Source organism: Amblyomma mixtum, chromosome 2 (genome assembly GCF_055824585.1).
Source record: "Amblyomma mixtum isolate Tamu chromosome 2, ASM5582458v1, whole genome shotgun sequence".
Lineage (NCBI taxonomy): Eukaryota > Metazoa > Arthropoda > Arachnida > Ixodida > Ixodidae > Amblyomma > Amblyomma mixtum.
In genome coordinates, this window is record NC_143013.1 from 198,410,290 (window position 1) to 198,427,235 (window position 16,946).

Below are 16,946 nucleotides of genomic sequence, written 5' to 3' on the forward strand. Positions count from 1 at the left end.
TCCTAGTCGAAATCCAGAGGAAGAAGTGGGCTTGGGCAGGGCATGTAATGCGAAGGCAAAATAACCTGCCGCACAGCAAGGAAATAGGGGCGGGTAGTGATCACGGCATTTGGCTGCTGAATGTGTCCCCGTCTTCTCCTGTTTGTGGCCTTCAAGCGGGGCAGCGTGCGTCATCCTTGTTTCACCATCAGCCGATTTTTCCTAGCTGGAGAGGTCCTTTGGCTTCGTTCTCTACTTGTTCCTTTACGCGCTACCGCGCTCTCCTATTTTCGGTTTTAGCTGACATTCGCGGCAGAGAATAAAATCAGGAGGAACAAATGGGCTTGGTCAGGGCATGTAACGCAAAGGCAAGATAACGACAGTTCCTTAAGGGTAACGGAGTGGATCCCAAGAGAAGGCAAACGTAGCAGGGAGCGGCAGAAAGTTAGGTGGGCGGATGAAGTTTGCGGCGGTACGGTGGCCGCAGTTTCCAAAGGAGAGGGTCATTTGGAGAGACATGGGAGCGGCCTTTGCCCTGCAATGGGCGTAGTCAGGCTGAGGAGCAGATTTTGCTCGGGCGCCCACTTTCCAGGGAAGTCCCGGATCTTCCTTTGAATATCACGCGCCAGTTTCATGGGGTCGACGGTGCAATAGGAACGTCAGTGACACCACCCGTATAAAGTTCCAGCCACACGGAGTATGTGCAGAACCTGAACCGCTGAGCTACGAGGACTGACACTAATGTGTCCTTACCTTTAATATCTTTTTTTTTTCCACGAATCAAGATTTCGTCAAAGCTTGTGCAATCACAAAGCAGAATGAAAGAAGCAACTTTGCAGGCAGGTATCTCTCAATGAAAGCTTGCAACTGGCACAAAAACATGTGAACTACAAGAATACCTTCGCACAAACAGCGCATAACCGCGACATTACTGGGCAATACTGTCCAGCCAGCATCTATCACTAATGCAATAACGTCCGCTTCGAATTACAATGTCAAAGGTAAAACACGTTGCCAGATAATAAAAAAGTGTTGCCAAATGCATATGCTCAAATTTCTGGATGCAAATTCTACTTGACAATGTCACTTAATTAAAAACCTAAGGTAATAACTGAATGTGCTGAAACTAGCACTCAGAATTAAGGTACGGGCAGCGTTGGTGCATCCCGGTGCCCATGCGAATGCGCGCGGATTTCGGCCATGCTTTCACCGATAATTATTTGCCGTCTTTTCTATCAACAAGTCATCAAAACAGTTCGCACCGTTCTGCTGCCGGGTTCATCGGTGTCCCAGGCGGGCACGCAAATACCTGAGCGAACCCCCGCACATGGCGAAGAATGTCGTTGCAGTCGGCTTCGTCCGCGGCTCCCGCCGAGGTGCCCAAGCATTTAGCATAGCAGTACGCTACGAAGAACAGCTTCGCCCCGGTGTAGTGTTCTAGTCCGGGCAACCGGCGCAGACTGGCTTGCGAATGACTGCGATAGGCGTCGAGCAATGGTCCGGCACCAATTGCGTTCACCGCAGCCGTGTCCGCTGCTCTTCGTGCTGATGAGTTGGCCACACATTTCATGAATTGCTTTACATCTTCAACGGGATGGTCGTCCCTGTAGGCGCGCACGAAGTAGTCGCTGATTGCTCGGGCGAGCTCCGCTCCCACTCCGGCGTAGTTCATCTCCAAGGTGGAGTCCCTGTCGAATAGCGGGAAGGCGAAAACGTACGGCAGCAACACGGTGTCGTTCATCCACATATAGAACCGCAAGTTCTCGATAGCGGCAGACGATCCGATGGACGAGGTCGAGCTGAGTAAGCCCGCGCCGTTGATCCAGTTTTGGACGAGCGAGTCCGTCATGTCGACAGTGGGCTTCCCCGGGGACCCAGCAGTGCCGTAGCCGTCGCTGTCCGGGGCGTCATCAAAGACCCGGAACACGACTCCTGTGTAGTTCCAATCTGAGATGAACGAATAGTTCACGCTAAACGCGGACCAGTGCCGCAGTCGTTCGTAAAAAGACTGGCGAACGGTCATCGCTATGTCTTCGGCTTGAGCTCGGGCATTGCCGAAAAGCATGTTTCTGATGTAAGCCGAAAAGACGGCGTTCCCGGACAGGCTATAAGCTTTGCTGAAGCACAAAGCACCGTAACGAAGCTCTGCGTCCTTGACACCGAAGAAGTTCAAAATCAGGCGACGATTTGCATAAAGGGCAGCCAGTTGAACAGTCATCCAGGATAGGAGGAGATGCATTGCTTTGTCGCCGATATCCTTCCAAACCTTGAAGAATGCTGGGACATATGTGGTGAGCTCAGTTCGGAAAGTAAGAGGTCCACTGGTGACGATGCCGAATGAGCCCAATACTGATTTCCAGCGCGCCTCGGTTAGTCCTGGCACGGTATTGTAGAGCACAGAATCGTTTATAGGCTGCGGCTCGCTGCTGGTAGTGAAGTCCTTGTGTAACGTTACTATGGCATATTCTTCATCTCGCAGCATTTTTTGCACTTCCTCAATACTTTCACCGGAGTCGCTGCTATTCGCTCCAAATGCGTCGCGCAGTGACTGTACGTAAGACATCGCATTTCCTGGTGCCGACAAGTCCACGAACTTGTTCACGATCGATATCAGATCGGTTGGGTAGTGAAACACGACGACGGTGCCATTCTCTCGCTGAGTCAGTTCCATAGGAAGCATAACGGACCAGTGGAGCCTCAGAGCCACATACAGGAGCAAGTGCAGTGTGTCATGGCTTTTCGCAACGGCTGGCCAGACGAGACCGGCCTTCCGAAGCGCTTCCTTGACCTGTTGCAGCTCGTCTCGTTCGCCTTTCAGGACTCGGTCGCAGCTCCGGTAGAAGCGGGCTGCTCGCTGGAGCCTGTTCTGGCCGACGTCCGGGATGATAACGGTTCTAACCAGGCGGGACATTCGGTCGAAGGCTGCCATGAACGTCTCCTCCCGCACGGACAGCGCGCGTTTCTTGTTCCATCCGTGGCACACGTGTCCCGCGAAGTCCAGGCACGGGTCGATGGAGTCGTTTATGGAGTCGAGCAGCCACCTGGAGTATACCGTGCAGGAAGTGCTAGTGCACACGCTACCCGCAACCTCTGTTTTTTTGTCAATGAAACGCATGTACAGCAAGGCCCACGCAGAGAGAATGCCAACGGCCACCAGTGAGGAGCGCACCAAGAGGGGTGTGGTGCACTTGGTGTAAGGAGCTCCCTGCGGGATTCAAAAAAGAAGAAAAAGGAATGATGTGAGTCACTGTGTGAAGTAACGTGCTTCCGCACGTGCGAAACCTCGCGTCTGTGGCCACACAGCCAAGGACATACGCCTAAGCAGTCCACGTAGCCGTGCAGGCGGTCCAGCCACCAAGCAGGCCAACTACTGGCATCGCGCTTTTGAAAGGGCACAAGTGCCCGCCGCCTGCACGCTTCGCGTCTCTTTTCGTATGCCTTGTCTGACGTGTTTGATTTTGTAGATGCATTGTTTGTGCTAGTCTCCCGAATGCTCGTAAACGAAGGTGCCCTGTGCTGCCCGTACAGCTGAACAGCTGAGAACGAGGTTGGTATAATTTTGGAAATGGCTTCAGAAGGCGCAGTTTGAGCTTCCTTTCGAACATGCCTGAGAGGTTTAAGCGCCCCAAACATCAATGGATAGCTGTGAGATGCCTGTCTTATCTTGCCACCTAAAGGTCACTGAGAGTTAGAATCTGAAACCATCACGATAAACAAACTTGAGACAATACTTTACAGAAAACCCACAGACCGACGCCAGAACTTACACTTCCAGAACAGTCGCACCCAACATTGTAAAACTTCTTCCATCGCTTACAATCTGTCCCTGCGTTTCCGTAGGATTTGCTCTAAAGAGGGCAACTTTGAACCAAACTGTGAGCAATCCCGAACAGACCTAGCATGAGAGAAACACCCTTTGTCAGTTGTTGACGATTCAAACAAGAAAGCTTCAAAGCTTGACCGGCGCGAACTCATAAATGGCAAAAAGTAGCCACACCCAGAGTATCAAGTCTATCTTGTCCTTGCACATTCCGCATCAATCTCCGATGTTAATGCAATTCTTAAGCAACACCACAACATCCTTCTACAGAGTGAAAGGATGAAAGAAGTCACCCCTGCTCCCCCCTCTCCCCCCCCCCCCCCCCGGACTGTGTACAGGCGTGCAACCAACATCCGTGATATGATAACATCGTCGACAAACGGCAACAGCAGCTTCAGAGGATGTGCGCCATGCAGTAAACCTAGGTGTAAACTCTGTCCGATGGTGGCCACAACTACTGGTGCCAGAAGCACAGTGTCATCCTTCTCATTCCAGGTAAAAGGTAATTTCTCATGCGACAGCCGTAAAGTTGTCTACCTCCTGGAATATGGCACCTGTAAAGCTCAGTACGCGGGACAAACAGTTACACCGTTCAGAATTCGCGTCAACAGTCACAGATCATATGTGAGGACGCAGCCAAATATCCCACTTTCAAAACACATAAACAACCTTGGGCATTCATTCGATAACTTTACAGCTTTTACTCCAATCGGAGTTCAAAACATATTATGAGCGCGAGAGCTGTGAATCGTACCTGATTCACAAATTTAGCACAGTCTCTAGTGGCATCAATGAAACAGTAGGTTGGCTATCATGCTTACACCCCTAATAGAGTAACAAATAATTATCCAAGACATTTTGGGAGTAGAGACTGACAGAAAGGGTGGAAAAAAGCAAAGCAAGCATTGCTATCGACGTCGTTTATTCTTTCTTATGCATTGAATTGCATTGTATTTTTATGGCATGCATTGTATTGTATTGTCAGGCATTTTTGTTCTTTTTTGCCCTCTTTTTATTGTCATTTTTGCTGTTATGTCCCTGTTCTTTTCATACATTGATGAACTGCCATGTTGTTCTGCGCGCGCTCACGCGAAGTGGAAAATTACATTTGTTTAACCCTGAATAGTCATGCAGTTCCATTTGTCTAACGGTACATTGTACTTGTGACTCACTGCAGTTCATTTCCGGTGTTGCATTTGTTGTTAGCCTTGTCTCTATCTCTTATTTTTTCTTTTTTTGAGTGGGTATGGAGTGCTCGTGTAGTGGGATTTTTGCTGATGTCATATATTTTGTATCCTGTTGTGCTGCCACAACGCTCCTCTGAGTGGGATTTTGCAGTCTTGTGCAGTAGCGTTTTATTCTTTTTTATGAGGTGTTTTGTTGGCATTCCTCCTGACTTCCATCCCTACTAGTTTCTCTTGAAATGTCTCCTTGCTGAGCAGGGGTCAAGCGCTTCACGCTTGTCGCCGAAATTCGGTAATAAGCGACACCTCGAAGTTCACTCCCCTGTCTTTATAAGAAAGCCATGAGGTGGTGGAGAAAGAAATTTCCCTTCTGCTCCCCCCCCCCCCTCCTTTTTTTTATTTTCTGTCGTTCCCTCCATCCGAACACCTGCATCCACGTTATGGAATCGCGTTTGAAGTTGTCACCGATTCCCTTTTTCCTTTCTCGTCTTTTTTCCCTCCCCCCCCCCCCCCCTCCCCATTGTTTGCATTGTCTACGCTGTTCCTGTACCTCGTGCGTGCTTTAAAAGCTGTGTGTTTCGAATGCTGTAGTACATTTTGAAAAACGTTCGAAAGCCGCCTCCTGCATACAGGATAACTTCATCCCACGTGCGATGTTCAACATCGACGAACATAGAAAGCATGTCTGCGAGTGTCCGGTTGAGGCGTTCAGTCAATGTGTTTGATTTCGGATAATAAGCTGCGGTCTTCCTGTGGCTGGTGTGGGTAAGCTCGAAAAGAGGCCGCTTTAAGTCATCTGTAAAAGCGGTTCCGCGGTCCATTATGACGGCAGATGGTCCACCGGGACGCAAGACTATAGATGCTACAAAAAGCTGAACCACTTCGGCAGGAGTGGCGCGGGGAAGCGGCAGTGTCTCGGCGTACCGCGTTAAGTAGTCGCTACGACAATTCTGTTCCCCGAGGACGACATTGGGAATGGGCACAGCATGTCCGTGCCCACTTTAGGCGGTGGTATGGGCTGGTGAAGCCCGGCAGGTTTCATGCGTGGCGTCTTTCACCGCTGGCAGTCGCGGCATGGCTTCATATATATCCGTGCCAAAACCGAGGAAGCGGCAATAGCAGTACGCACAGTGGAGGGCTCCGGACTAAATTGAGCCGCCTGTATCTTGAAATGTGCACGCGCAATGTTCACGCACCATAAATGGATGGAGTGCATCGTTCACTCTCTCAAGAAACTATACCAAGAACCTCGCGAGCACGGTTGTCAGAAGTGTAAAACAGGCCAGTTGGAAGGTACTTTCGAAGAGTCAGCAGAAGCGAAGGAAACGTGCAAGGCGACACTGACGCTTTCCTTCCTTCTGTTAGCGTTATTTTTTAACCGCCTCTTCAGGACCTTGTCTGAGGGCTCTGTGCAAAGAGAATCCAGCCACGCTATGCTTCTGTGAAAAAAAAAATAAAATGGCATCTCACGATGGAGGAGTAAAAAAAAATGGAAGACGGCATATTTGTTACAAGACGTAACCAAAATATTGGGAGCCGAAACCGAAGGGCACGAACAAATGTGGTGCAGCTTGATAGTTGCTTCACACTGAAACGTTGGCGCCAACAAATCCACACCTGGTCGCACTACGCAGCTTCATTTTAGTCACGCAAGAAGGAAAGCGCCCAAGGGAAGCTCTGAAGGAGGAAGTGGTGGTGGTAGTGGTCTATTTAAAAAACTGGCCTGGCTTCGCTTATGGTTAAGCCTAGGATGCGAAGCATACCGCCGGCGGAGGCTGCGCGTCCGCAAGCGAGCGCACGAGTTGAGCCCCTCTGCTTTCACAGCTGTTGTGACGTCAGCGGCCCTAGCGGAAGGAGCGGGAGTTAGGCCGCCGGTGGAGGCTGCGCGTCGGCAAGCGAGCGCACGAGTTGAGCCCCAGCTTTCACAGCTGTTGTGACGTCATATCACGTGGTGCGCCGATGTAGGTCAAGTGGTAGCTACGCGGCCGCGCGCGGCGCAGCAAGGAAGAGCTCGGTTGTGCGGCTAGTATGCTTCGCATAAAATAAAAAAGTGAAGCAAAAGAGTGTTGCCGGCCGCGGCAATTGATATCTAATATCTTAAGCACCCGAGCTGCAGCCGGCGGAAATGAAAGAGAAAGGGAGAGGATAGTGAGGAGAAGTATAGAGGGGAGTGACAGCAAGAAAAGACAAAGGGAGAGCTTTGTACACTATTTACAAAATACAAAAGTAATCAAGTTCGCGCCGATCGCGCGCTAATGTCCAAGCTTTGTCCGAAAATAAGTGCGCGCGAGCGGCCACTGCGCACAATCACTTACAAAAGAAGTAAACTCTATGTACATAGCCACGCGCACGTAGCGTCCTGTCTCGGACTAATCGCGCGCGCGGCACACTGCACTAGCGGCCGAGGTGGGGCGCCCGGCCGCGTATACCGTCCGAGGTAGCATCCACGGAGCGTTCGCGTCACGCGTGCACTACCTGGCGTAGAGCAAGCGGGAAGTCAAGCCCGCCTGCTCGATGAACGCACAGAGGCTCACCATTGTTCTGCCACGGGTGCGCGCACTGCCGCGCGGCCGCAGGAGCGCTTCGAGACTGTCCGGGATGATTCCCAGCGCCCTGTAGGCCGCGAGCATCTCGCGAAGGAGGAAGTACTGTGCTCCTTTTCTGTTCTCTCCATAATGGTGAACAACGTGCGGCGGAAACTAAGGACCGAGAACTGTGCCGATAGCTCCTTCAGATTAAAAGAGCACCAAGTTCTTGTCTACGTTCTCAAAAGAAAAAACGACCGAGAAAGGATAGCGTAACTTGCCTTGTGCTTCGTAGCGTTCCTGTCTAAAAACACCACTTGATTACGGTAGTTGCTTGCTAAGACAAATGCAGCGCCCGTAACACAACGACAGAACCGAGAACACACCACAAAGTGATTTCTGTTCAATGCGAGCACAGGTTTTCTCACAGGTTTCTGTTACAAGTTCTGCATTTGTCGTCGTGAGCAACCGACGGCAGCGGTTTGGTCGAAGACCTTTTTCCCAAGAAGGTCACCCCAGAAAAGCTGCACACCTGCCGGGGAAAATCTTGCACCTTTTGGAAAACCGGTTGGTACCCAGGGGGCTGGGGATCGAACCCAGCTCCTCCCGTATGCGAGGAGGATGAGGCCACATCAAAATCAAATCAAAGTTTATTTTTAAACATCACTTGCAGTGAATAAAAAATTGCCGACGATTACATTACTTCCTAATGCGAAATTTGAGCGCAGCTCATCAGCTCTTTCAGCTTTTCGATAGATTGAGGCAAAAAATTCCAGCAAAATATGTATGTACATTTACAGAACACTTGTTATTTTTCACACCTATTCCTTCTTCAGGAAACACCCCACTAACAGTTCTTGATTGTCATGAAGGAAGCTTGTGGACGGAGAAATAGATGGATATATGCTCGACTTGCTGCACGAATACCTGGTTCTCAAAGACGAGGTCTGCGCATGTGTTTCGCGAGGTAATGTCAAAGCTGTGGCAGTCGTTACGAGCGAGAGGAACAGGATGTTCTCCCGCATAAGTGGTAAGAAATTCCCGCTTGTCTATATATCTAAATTAAAGTTCACACCCGCCCTGCCACTTCCACCCTGGCAAGTGGCAGCGTTTCTGGCACAACGTTGTCAATGGCAGAGCATGCAGCGCACATCTGTCACTACCGCCACGACACGTAGCATAAAGCACGATTGCGGCGCCCGCTGTTTCAAGAGGGCAGTTCTGCGCCTTCCCTCTGGTTCAGGTGTCCACCGAGATGTGTGAGACAGATACTGCGCATTTCCTTTCCCCAAAAACCAATTTATACAATTTGCCCTCTGCTTTCCAGGAGGAGGAGGAGGATAAACTTTATTTTCGTCGACAGATGTATCTGACGGTGTGGGGTTATAGCCCCATCAAGTGGCCATGAGCCCGTGGCGTTCGGCGACTTCTAGGGCTCTTGTCACAACCCGGATCTGTGTGTCCGAGTCGGAGCTGAGCAATGCGGCCTCCCACTGGTCTGGATTCGAGAGCTGCAAGCCTCTAGGGGGGTAGTCCCGAGGGCAAGCCCAGAGTATGTGGGATAGAGTGGCATGTTGGCCACACATTTGACAGGAAGGGGAGTAGACCCCAGGGTATATGCGGGCATATATCGCGGGGTTGGGGAAGGTGTTCGTTTGGAGTTGCCTCCACGCAACTTCTTGGGGTTTGGTGAGAGAACTATGTGCGGGGGGATATAGAAGTCTACCTAAGCGGTAGTGCATGGTTATGTCATGAAATGTGACCATACGATCTCTCGCCGTCCGCAGGACGGGCGACACCACAACCCGGTCGACGAATCCTCGGGCATAATTGTGGGCCGCCTCGTTGCCTGGATGCGACGAGTGCGCAGGGACCCAGATCAATTGGATCGGGCGGAGTTGAAGTTTGGTGGAGTGGAGGAGAGAGAGGGTGACAGGGGAGACCCGGCCTTTGGCGAAACTACGAATCGCCGATTTAGAGTCGCTGAAGATGGTTTCTGCAGAAGTGGAGACCATCGCCAAGGCTATGGCCGCCTCCTCGGCCTCTTCAGGCAATCTGACGGGAATGGAGCACGCAACTAGCGGCCGTCCACAGTAGTTTACAACCGCGAGCGAAAAAGCTTCGCGGTCGGGGTATTCAGCGGCGTCGACATAGACTGCTGTCTGATCTGTTAAATATTTTTTGTGCAGAGACTTAGCCCTGTGCTTGCGGCGAGCGACATGATACTCTGGGTGCATATTTTTAGGAAGAGGGGTAACGATAAGGTTACTGTGGATATGGTGTGGAAGCTGGACCCTGCTTTCCAATCCCATCCGCCGCGGTGGCTCAGTGGTAAGGCGGTCGTCTACCGAGCCAGAGCACCCGGGTTTGAATCCGACCGCGGCGGCCGCGTTTCGATGGAGGCGAAACGCAAGAGGCGCCCGTGTGCTGTGCGATGTCAGTGCAAGTTAAAGATCCCCAGGTGGTCTAAATTATTCCGGAGACCTGCCCTACGGCACCTCTTCTTTCACTCCTACCTTACTCCCTTCCCTTACGGCGCGGTTCAGGTGTCCGCCGATATATGTGAGACAGATACTGCGCCATTTCCTTTACTCAAAAACCAAATCCAATTCCAATCCCCGCTTTATTAGTTTCGCAGCTGTGGGAGACAGATACTGCACATTTCCTTTCCTCAAAAAGAATTATTCCACTTACAGTGCGCTACCACGAGAGAGAGAGGCGAACAAACAAAACACAATTTGTTCACTGAAGCTTAAACGGCGGCTCGTTCGGTCAACGCCCTTCTTATATTTTCTGGCTCCACATCTGTCTGTTCTTCGCGCCAAGGCAGGCGTGCACATACACACAGTGTCGGCTGTGCAGTCTCCTTCTCGTGCTGGGCGCGCGCCCTCATTGGTCAAAGGCCGGGTGTGGCTTCGAAGAGCATCTGGAACTTTCTGCCGCGGCGCCGCCGCCGTCGCGCGAGTGAAGAGGTAGAGGACATCTCTTACGCAAGGCTACGCTCTCTCCGTCAACATCACGTAGAAACGACTCGGACAGTCAGAACAATCGACGGCAATCCCCCGCGCGCAGCGTCAGAGAGCGGTGGGAGAGGGGGCAGCCACACTCACAAGGCTAGTCGCTCTCCAGGGGTTTCTTCTCCCCCGTTTTACGACGCGCGCCAGCGAGAGCCTTCCGCGCGGCGCTGCTTTTTTTTTATTGCGTAAGCAATACTGCACCAGGTTTCGAGCCGTCGCGTGGGCCCCGGCGGTGGCCACGGTTGATAGTCCACAGGGAGCGGGAGCATATACAGGAACACTACGGTTGACCTTGAACAGCGTTGCTTCAGCCGCGCTGCGCGCAGCGGCGCCGAGCAGTTTGCTCTGTCTACGACAGATGGCCGCTAGGGCCGCCGCCCGCCAGTTCTGGGCTTCGAAGCCGGCGTTAGCAGCATTGGCGCGCAGTGCATCGATGGCATTCGAATAATATCGGTTAAGCAATTAGCCTCATTTCTAGTCTGACCACATAGATAAAAAATAACACCGAGTAGAAAATTGGTCGAGTTGGGGAATCTAACCAGGGTCTCCGGAGTGAGAGACGAGCACGCTAACCACTCCGCCATGCCAGCTCGATAGTTTGGAATGAACAAAGGCGCGTCTGGTGAATACGGTGTCATCGTTCACTCCCATCTTCTTCCCTTCCCGTTACGGCGAGGTACAGGTGCCCACCGAGATATGCGAGACAGATACATTTCCTTTCTCCAAAAACCAATTTACCGACCAGCAAGGTGTGCAGCCGAACGAGCGATGGCGTTCTGTGCACGCCCTGGCAGCGTGGCGGAAGGGTCACGTGACCAAATATGGCGGCGCCCATGCTCCCGCGCTGTTAAGCGTCTATAAATGCGCGCTTACCTTGGTGTGAATGTTTTGCTATGCAGTCCTCTAAGGAGAAGCGACACCGACAGGAAGAAGCGACAACGTGCACAAGAGACGCCAGAACAGTGTGAGGAACGTCTTGCAAAGCGTCGTGCTAAGGATGCAGCTCGGCGACAACGTTCTACCTCGCAGAGTGGTTCCACGTCATCGGTCACTGATGAATCTCAACACCTGACTGCTCAGGAACGCCGCAGTGCTACCAGGCGAAGGCAACGCGCCGAAGAATCGCCAGAAGAACGCGCACGCCATTGCTTACGCAATTTACCCGGTTTAGCCAGAGCTAAACCACTGCCATTTTTTTTTGTGTTTCTTGCTCAGAAGGGGAGGAGGTTGCGCTTTTACCCTCTCCTGGTTAAAACGGACAACGACGACGGTGACGCCGCGAAACGCAGAAACGGACGCCTAAGAGCTGCGCTCTAAAATGAATTGAAAGTTGGCGCATTTAGTGTCCTCCGTTCCGTCATTGTGTTACGCGCGCTACATTTGAGGTTAGAAACCAAATATTGCAGCGGGTCAGAACAGTTATACTAGCAAGCCAACATTTTCCTACCGTCAGGAAACAGCTGTAATCGTCCGCACCAAGAAGCGCAGCAGACGATCGGGGCACATTTCCAACCGAAGGTCGGCCTCCCTATTCCTCTCAGTAGGACATCTCAAGGAAAGATTGGCTCATGATAATCTGCTATTCCTCTCAGTAGGACGTCTCAAGGAAAGATTGGCTCATGATAATCTGCTATTCCTCTCAGTAGGACATCTCAAGGAAAGATTGGCTCATGATAATCTGCTATTCCTCTCAGTAGGACATCTCAAGGAAAGATTGGCTCATGATAATCTGCTATTCCTCTCAGTAGGACATCTCAAGGAAAGATTGGCTCATGATAATCTGCTATTCCTCTCAGTAGGACATCTCAAGGAAAGATTGGCTCATGATAATCTGCTAGACCGACACGGATCTGGACATGTTTGTACATGCAGTGTGAGACACGCATAGCTCTCCATCTTTTCTCAGTAATATCACCGCACCGTCCACCCGAAGGTTGTGCAGAGTATCATCGAGCAGGCGAGCAGCGGGTGTTGTGTCACATCAACAGAACAGCCAAGCATACGATTCTCCAGCTGGGAAGCGCTCCCAGCGCATGCTCAATCTCGTTAGTTTCGCCACTGCTGTCTTTCATGGGACGCTGAACGGCCGACTGGTCGACGCTGCCGTGATATTACTAAAAAAATGGAGAACTGTACATGAGAAACGGAGGTAAGTGTACTTGAGAAACGGAGGTTGCTGTGACGGTCCCGATGCTCCTGCAGCACGCACATTACAGAATTAAGACTTTTTTTCTTGAATTCGTTCTCGACTCTTTTCGATTTAGAGTCTACTATAGTAGTAATGATTAATTTCCTGGAATACTTTCATCATATACTTGAAAGCACAACCGACCGTGGAGAACTTCTCGGAATCGCAAATTTTAGGTGGAATCGTCGAAATCACCCATGACCGCTCTAACTTGGATGCCATAATTGACCTATAGGACATTTGAATTGCGCATTTTATCAGGAGAGCTCCTTTAAGTGCATTTCACCTAGCAACCAAGGAAACCGTTGCGGAGACTGGAGCCTGCAATCAAAGCCGCATATTCTTCGCTGCACACATCTCATTTTTAATATTTTTTCAGTTTTCACAAATAATGTGGCCGCCTCCAGCACTGGTCGACCTCGTGTAAAAATGCGCGTCGCTCTCTTGGGGCGCGTCTGGGCGACGCTTCTCGTCCGCCAGGAGGTTCCTTGGTTGCGTTACGTGCACAGAAGAACATGCACCAGGCTCCAGAATAATCCAGACCGCATACCTGCTGGCGTTCTTCTCGACATACGGCGGGCGGGCCGGCCGGATGTAGCGCGGGTCCCTGCGGCACCCTCTTCTCAGCGAGGCTGGGCGGCGGCTGGCTGCAGGCAGCGGGCTGGCCGTCCTTGGCCACCATGTTCATGGGTTCGGTTCCTACCACGGGCTCGTGGCTGGCTGCCGGGGGGCCGGCGCTTGCCGCCCTGCTCACACATTAACAACTCGTCAACTTTGACAGCGATAGCTGTTGAGACCACGTTTCCTGTCTCTGCTACGTCGTTGACGTTGGCGACGTAACATAAAGGAGTGCGAAAAGGAAAGGGAGCGAAAGCAGGTTCAGCGCACTAGGTGCGCCGATTGGTTAGAGTGCAAATGCGGCCACGAATCAGGACATGGCAACGCGGCGCGCAGGGTGGACCGAACACAGTCAAGTCGCAAGTGACAGCGCAGCGCCAAAAACCCAGCGCCACCGGTACTCCGATGTCCGCTACACATCGCTCTTGTGGTGCGCTCAACATTTAAGATACTTCGAGTCGATCCCGTTCCTCACGTTCTCTGCTAAAAAAGGGTTTATCGCGATCAACCGACAGAGATGTTCGGGTCATCGTCATCAGCCCGACCACGTGCACTGCAGGACAAAGGCCTATCTGGTATCCCTTCAATTAACTCTGTCCTGTGCGAGCTTTAGCTACCTTATCCCCGCGAACCTCCTATCTTATCCGCCCACCTGACCCTCTGACGCCCCCAGCTACGCTTGCCCTCTTTGAGAATCATTCACGAGAACACGATTTTTTCCCCTGCTGCATGTGATACTTGACCACCTCCTCCTCCTATGAGTATAACCCATGGTCCTTAGGTTTTTGGCTACCTTATAATTATTATCCACCGATTTCCGATAATTTTATAGGTCTGTCTACTCGACTGATGAATTAAATGTGGGTTTGACTCTTACAAGTGTGCAACATAAATACGTGGGCGTGTTGGTCAGACAAAATTCTTAATGAACCATGAGCACTATTTCCTTGTCCCGTCTTCTTTCGGCCTCATGCCGTTGCCCTGGTATACTAAGAATTATTTCTTATAATTGGATTATTTAATTTATTTCCACATTCCTAACTGGACATTCCATCCGGTTCCATAGTTCCAACCGAATAGTCCAGCAGGTTCCCTAATTCCATTTGGATAGGTCAGTTGGTTCTTCTATTCCAATTGGATCCAAATGGCAGTGTTCATTTTTCTCGAGGTTAAATTGAGCTAGGTGTCTCCGGGGACTATCAAATCAACACAGGCTCGACATACGCCCCGGTGTGGGCGGAACCAGTTTACAGGCAGTGTTTTTCAGCCATTGAAGTCTGTCGTCCCGGCGGTTGCTGCCTGCTCTCTATGACAACTAGTGTTGAGCCGCAGCTGAGCAATATCGGCACTCTACCCCCATACGCAGCGCCCTTAGCTGACTCAGGCGATACTGCACAGCAGTTGCTGGCAGTATAGTTCGAACTGTTGCTCACCCGAGACATTCCACGGTGGCCTGGTCTCGCGTGACGCCCTCCCGGACGACCTCCTTCGCGGACGGAGCAGGTGTTCCGGTCGCGTCCACAATCGCAGTCGCTTCGTCTGGCCCGGAAGGACGCTTCTTAGACGGGCGCCCCGACTTTTCAGGCGTCCCACCAGCGTGCCGCGTCCTACTGGACGTGCCGCTGCCCCCGGACCGCGACGTCGTGCCCGACGAGGGCTGCTCGTCTTTCCGTCGGCGCCGACGCACACGCCGTGTCCCGTCGTCGCTCCGCTTGCGAGCCCGGCCCGGAGCGAGCGCCTTCTGTTGGTCTCCTTCCATGGCCGCTCTGCCGTGGAGATCGGGCGCCCTTGACGAAGATTCCCCGCCCTGGTGACACCGCGAGGTGGATCGACTTCTGCTGCGGCAGCTGGTTTCACGCTTTGGGCAGCGTCTCGTCGGGGTAACCAAGGGTCGGTCCCCAGCTGAGGCTTGCGGACAGCTAGTCGGTAGCTCTCGGTCGTGGACTGCTGCGGCTCAGCGGTTCGTAGGAGGCTGCCGCGCGCCTATCTCGTGCTGATTCGTCTTCTCCGCGTTCCGAGCTATGCCGCGTGCCTAGGCTCAGTAAAGTCGCTGCAGCTGTGGGCCTGCTCGTGTCCATATTCTCTGAGAAAAATTTTGAAAATTGGAAAACTGTAAGATACTGTGCTGGAAATATTGTTGGTAATGGTCCATTCTTCCGACGTGTAGCAAAATCTTTTTTTTTTTAAGGCTGCCATATAAAACCAATGGGGAACGCTGTTGACGATAGCTAAAACGTTAATAGAAAAAAAAATGCAGGACTGCCGTCGGGTGATCTGCGGATATAAACATTGTTAGAGTGAAAGCTTGCATTATACGAGAAAATTGCTGTCATCAATGGTTTTCCGCTCAAAATGCTTCTGTTTAGAATTGTTGGGTATGTTTCTGCGTTTTTATTCTGAAATTGTTGGCTCTAACTCGAAAAGACGGTGGCGGTGGTGGTGAAAACTTTATTAAAGCAAAGATGTTCAGTCCTTTAGGTCTCTGGGTCCCCGCACTGCCCCACCCGCGATAAAACGTTCATGGAGAGAGACCGGGTTAATGCGCTCCTACGTAGTTGCACGTGAACGGATCTACGTCTTCCCCCCAGCACATCTAACGACCGACTCCTCAAACTCGGTGTGCAAAACACCTTTGAGGAGCTCAAAGAAGCTACCTTTACGGCACAAATATCCCGTCTATCCAACTCAGAGGCTGGTCGTACTTTATTGTCCCAGTTGAGCCTGACCTCAATTACAGAGCCTACCGAGGGGGTCCCCCTTTCTGCTACCCTCCGCTCTAACCTCAACGTAACCACCATACCCAAGAACATGCACCCTGAGCGAGACAGGGAACGCAGAGTAGCAAGGGCTCGGTCCCTCCACAAACATTATAGCTAGGCCATGAGGTGGTCTGTGTGGACGCAGTGGACTATACGACAGGCTCCCGTATGGCCCTGGCGGTAGCCGACAATAACGCAAAGCTTCTAACCTCCAGCTCAATCATTACCAATTCGACCACAGAGGCAGAAGAGGCAGCCATCGCCCTTGCTCTCATTTCTACATCTGCCACAAAAATTATATCCGATTCCAAATCTGCCATTTTAAATTATGCCAAGGGCTACATATCCAGCACCGCTGCTCGTTTACTACGTTTCTGGCAGCCCCGGCACCTCATCACCCTCATCTGGACGCCAGCACATGCTGGCCTCCCTGGCAACGAGGAGGCTCATTCCCTAGCCCGAGGTCTCACATTCCGGGCAGGAGTCGAGCCCCCTCTACGAGCCTCGGAGCGCCTGCTCTCCTTCCGTGATATTCTCTCGTGCTACTGTGACGTTCCCGCCTGTCGGGGGTCAGTCACAATGCAACACAATATTTGTTGCCATCTACGGGTTCTGCTGAAGCGAGGAGAAATGAGCCAACACACAATGCCTCCGGGTCAACCTCATTTATTCACTGTCTGCCTGAAGGTGAAACTGGGGGTTCCGCTCACCGCTGTCTTGTATCAGGCGTCGGTGCAGTCCGGCCAACAGGTGCCTCGCTCTCGGCTGCTATGGTGGGGTGGCGCTCAGCCTGGTGATGGTCCCACGTTTCGGCGACTATGACGGGTTGAGGCGTCAGGCTTCTTGGGCGTCTCGG

At 51.8% G+C, this 16,946-nt stretch overlaps 1 protein-coding gene across 1 annotated transcript; it reads right to left on the minus strand.

The window, feature by feature from the left end:
• Positions 1–1,225: 1,225 nt before the first annotated feature.
• LOC149362166 (membrane metallo-endopeptidase-like 1) lies at positions 1,226–15,090 on the minus strand. The gene is made up of 3 exons (XM_089568236.1): positions 14,765–15,090; positions 13,264–13,459; positions 1,226–3,184 (listed from the first exon to the last, which is right to left on the minus strand). Exons 1-3 carry the CDS (start codon positions 15,088–15,090, stop codon positions 1,226–1,228), a joined length of 2,481 nt encoding a protein of 826 aa, XP_089424362.1.
• Positions 15,091–16,946: the final 1,856 nt, after the last annotated feature.

Excerpts from the sequence above, each read along its gene's own strand:
- LOC149362166 (XM_089568236.1), bottom strand. The coding sequence starts at position 15,090 with ATGGAAGGAGACCAACAGAAGGCGCTCGCTCCGGGCCGGGCTCGCAAG. Across the intron at positions 13,460-14,764 it reads GCCACCGTGGAATGTCTCGG|GGCGGCAAGCGCCGGCCCCC; the intron begins GTGAGCAACAGT and ends ATGTGTGAGCAG. Across the intron at positions 3,185-13,263 it reads GTCGAGAAGAACGCCAGCAG|GGAGCTCCTTACACCAAGTG; the intron begins GTATGCGGTCTG and ends TGAATCCCGCAG.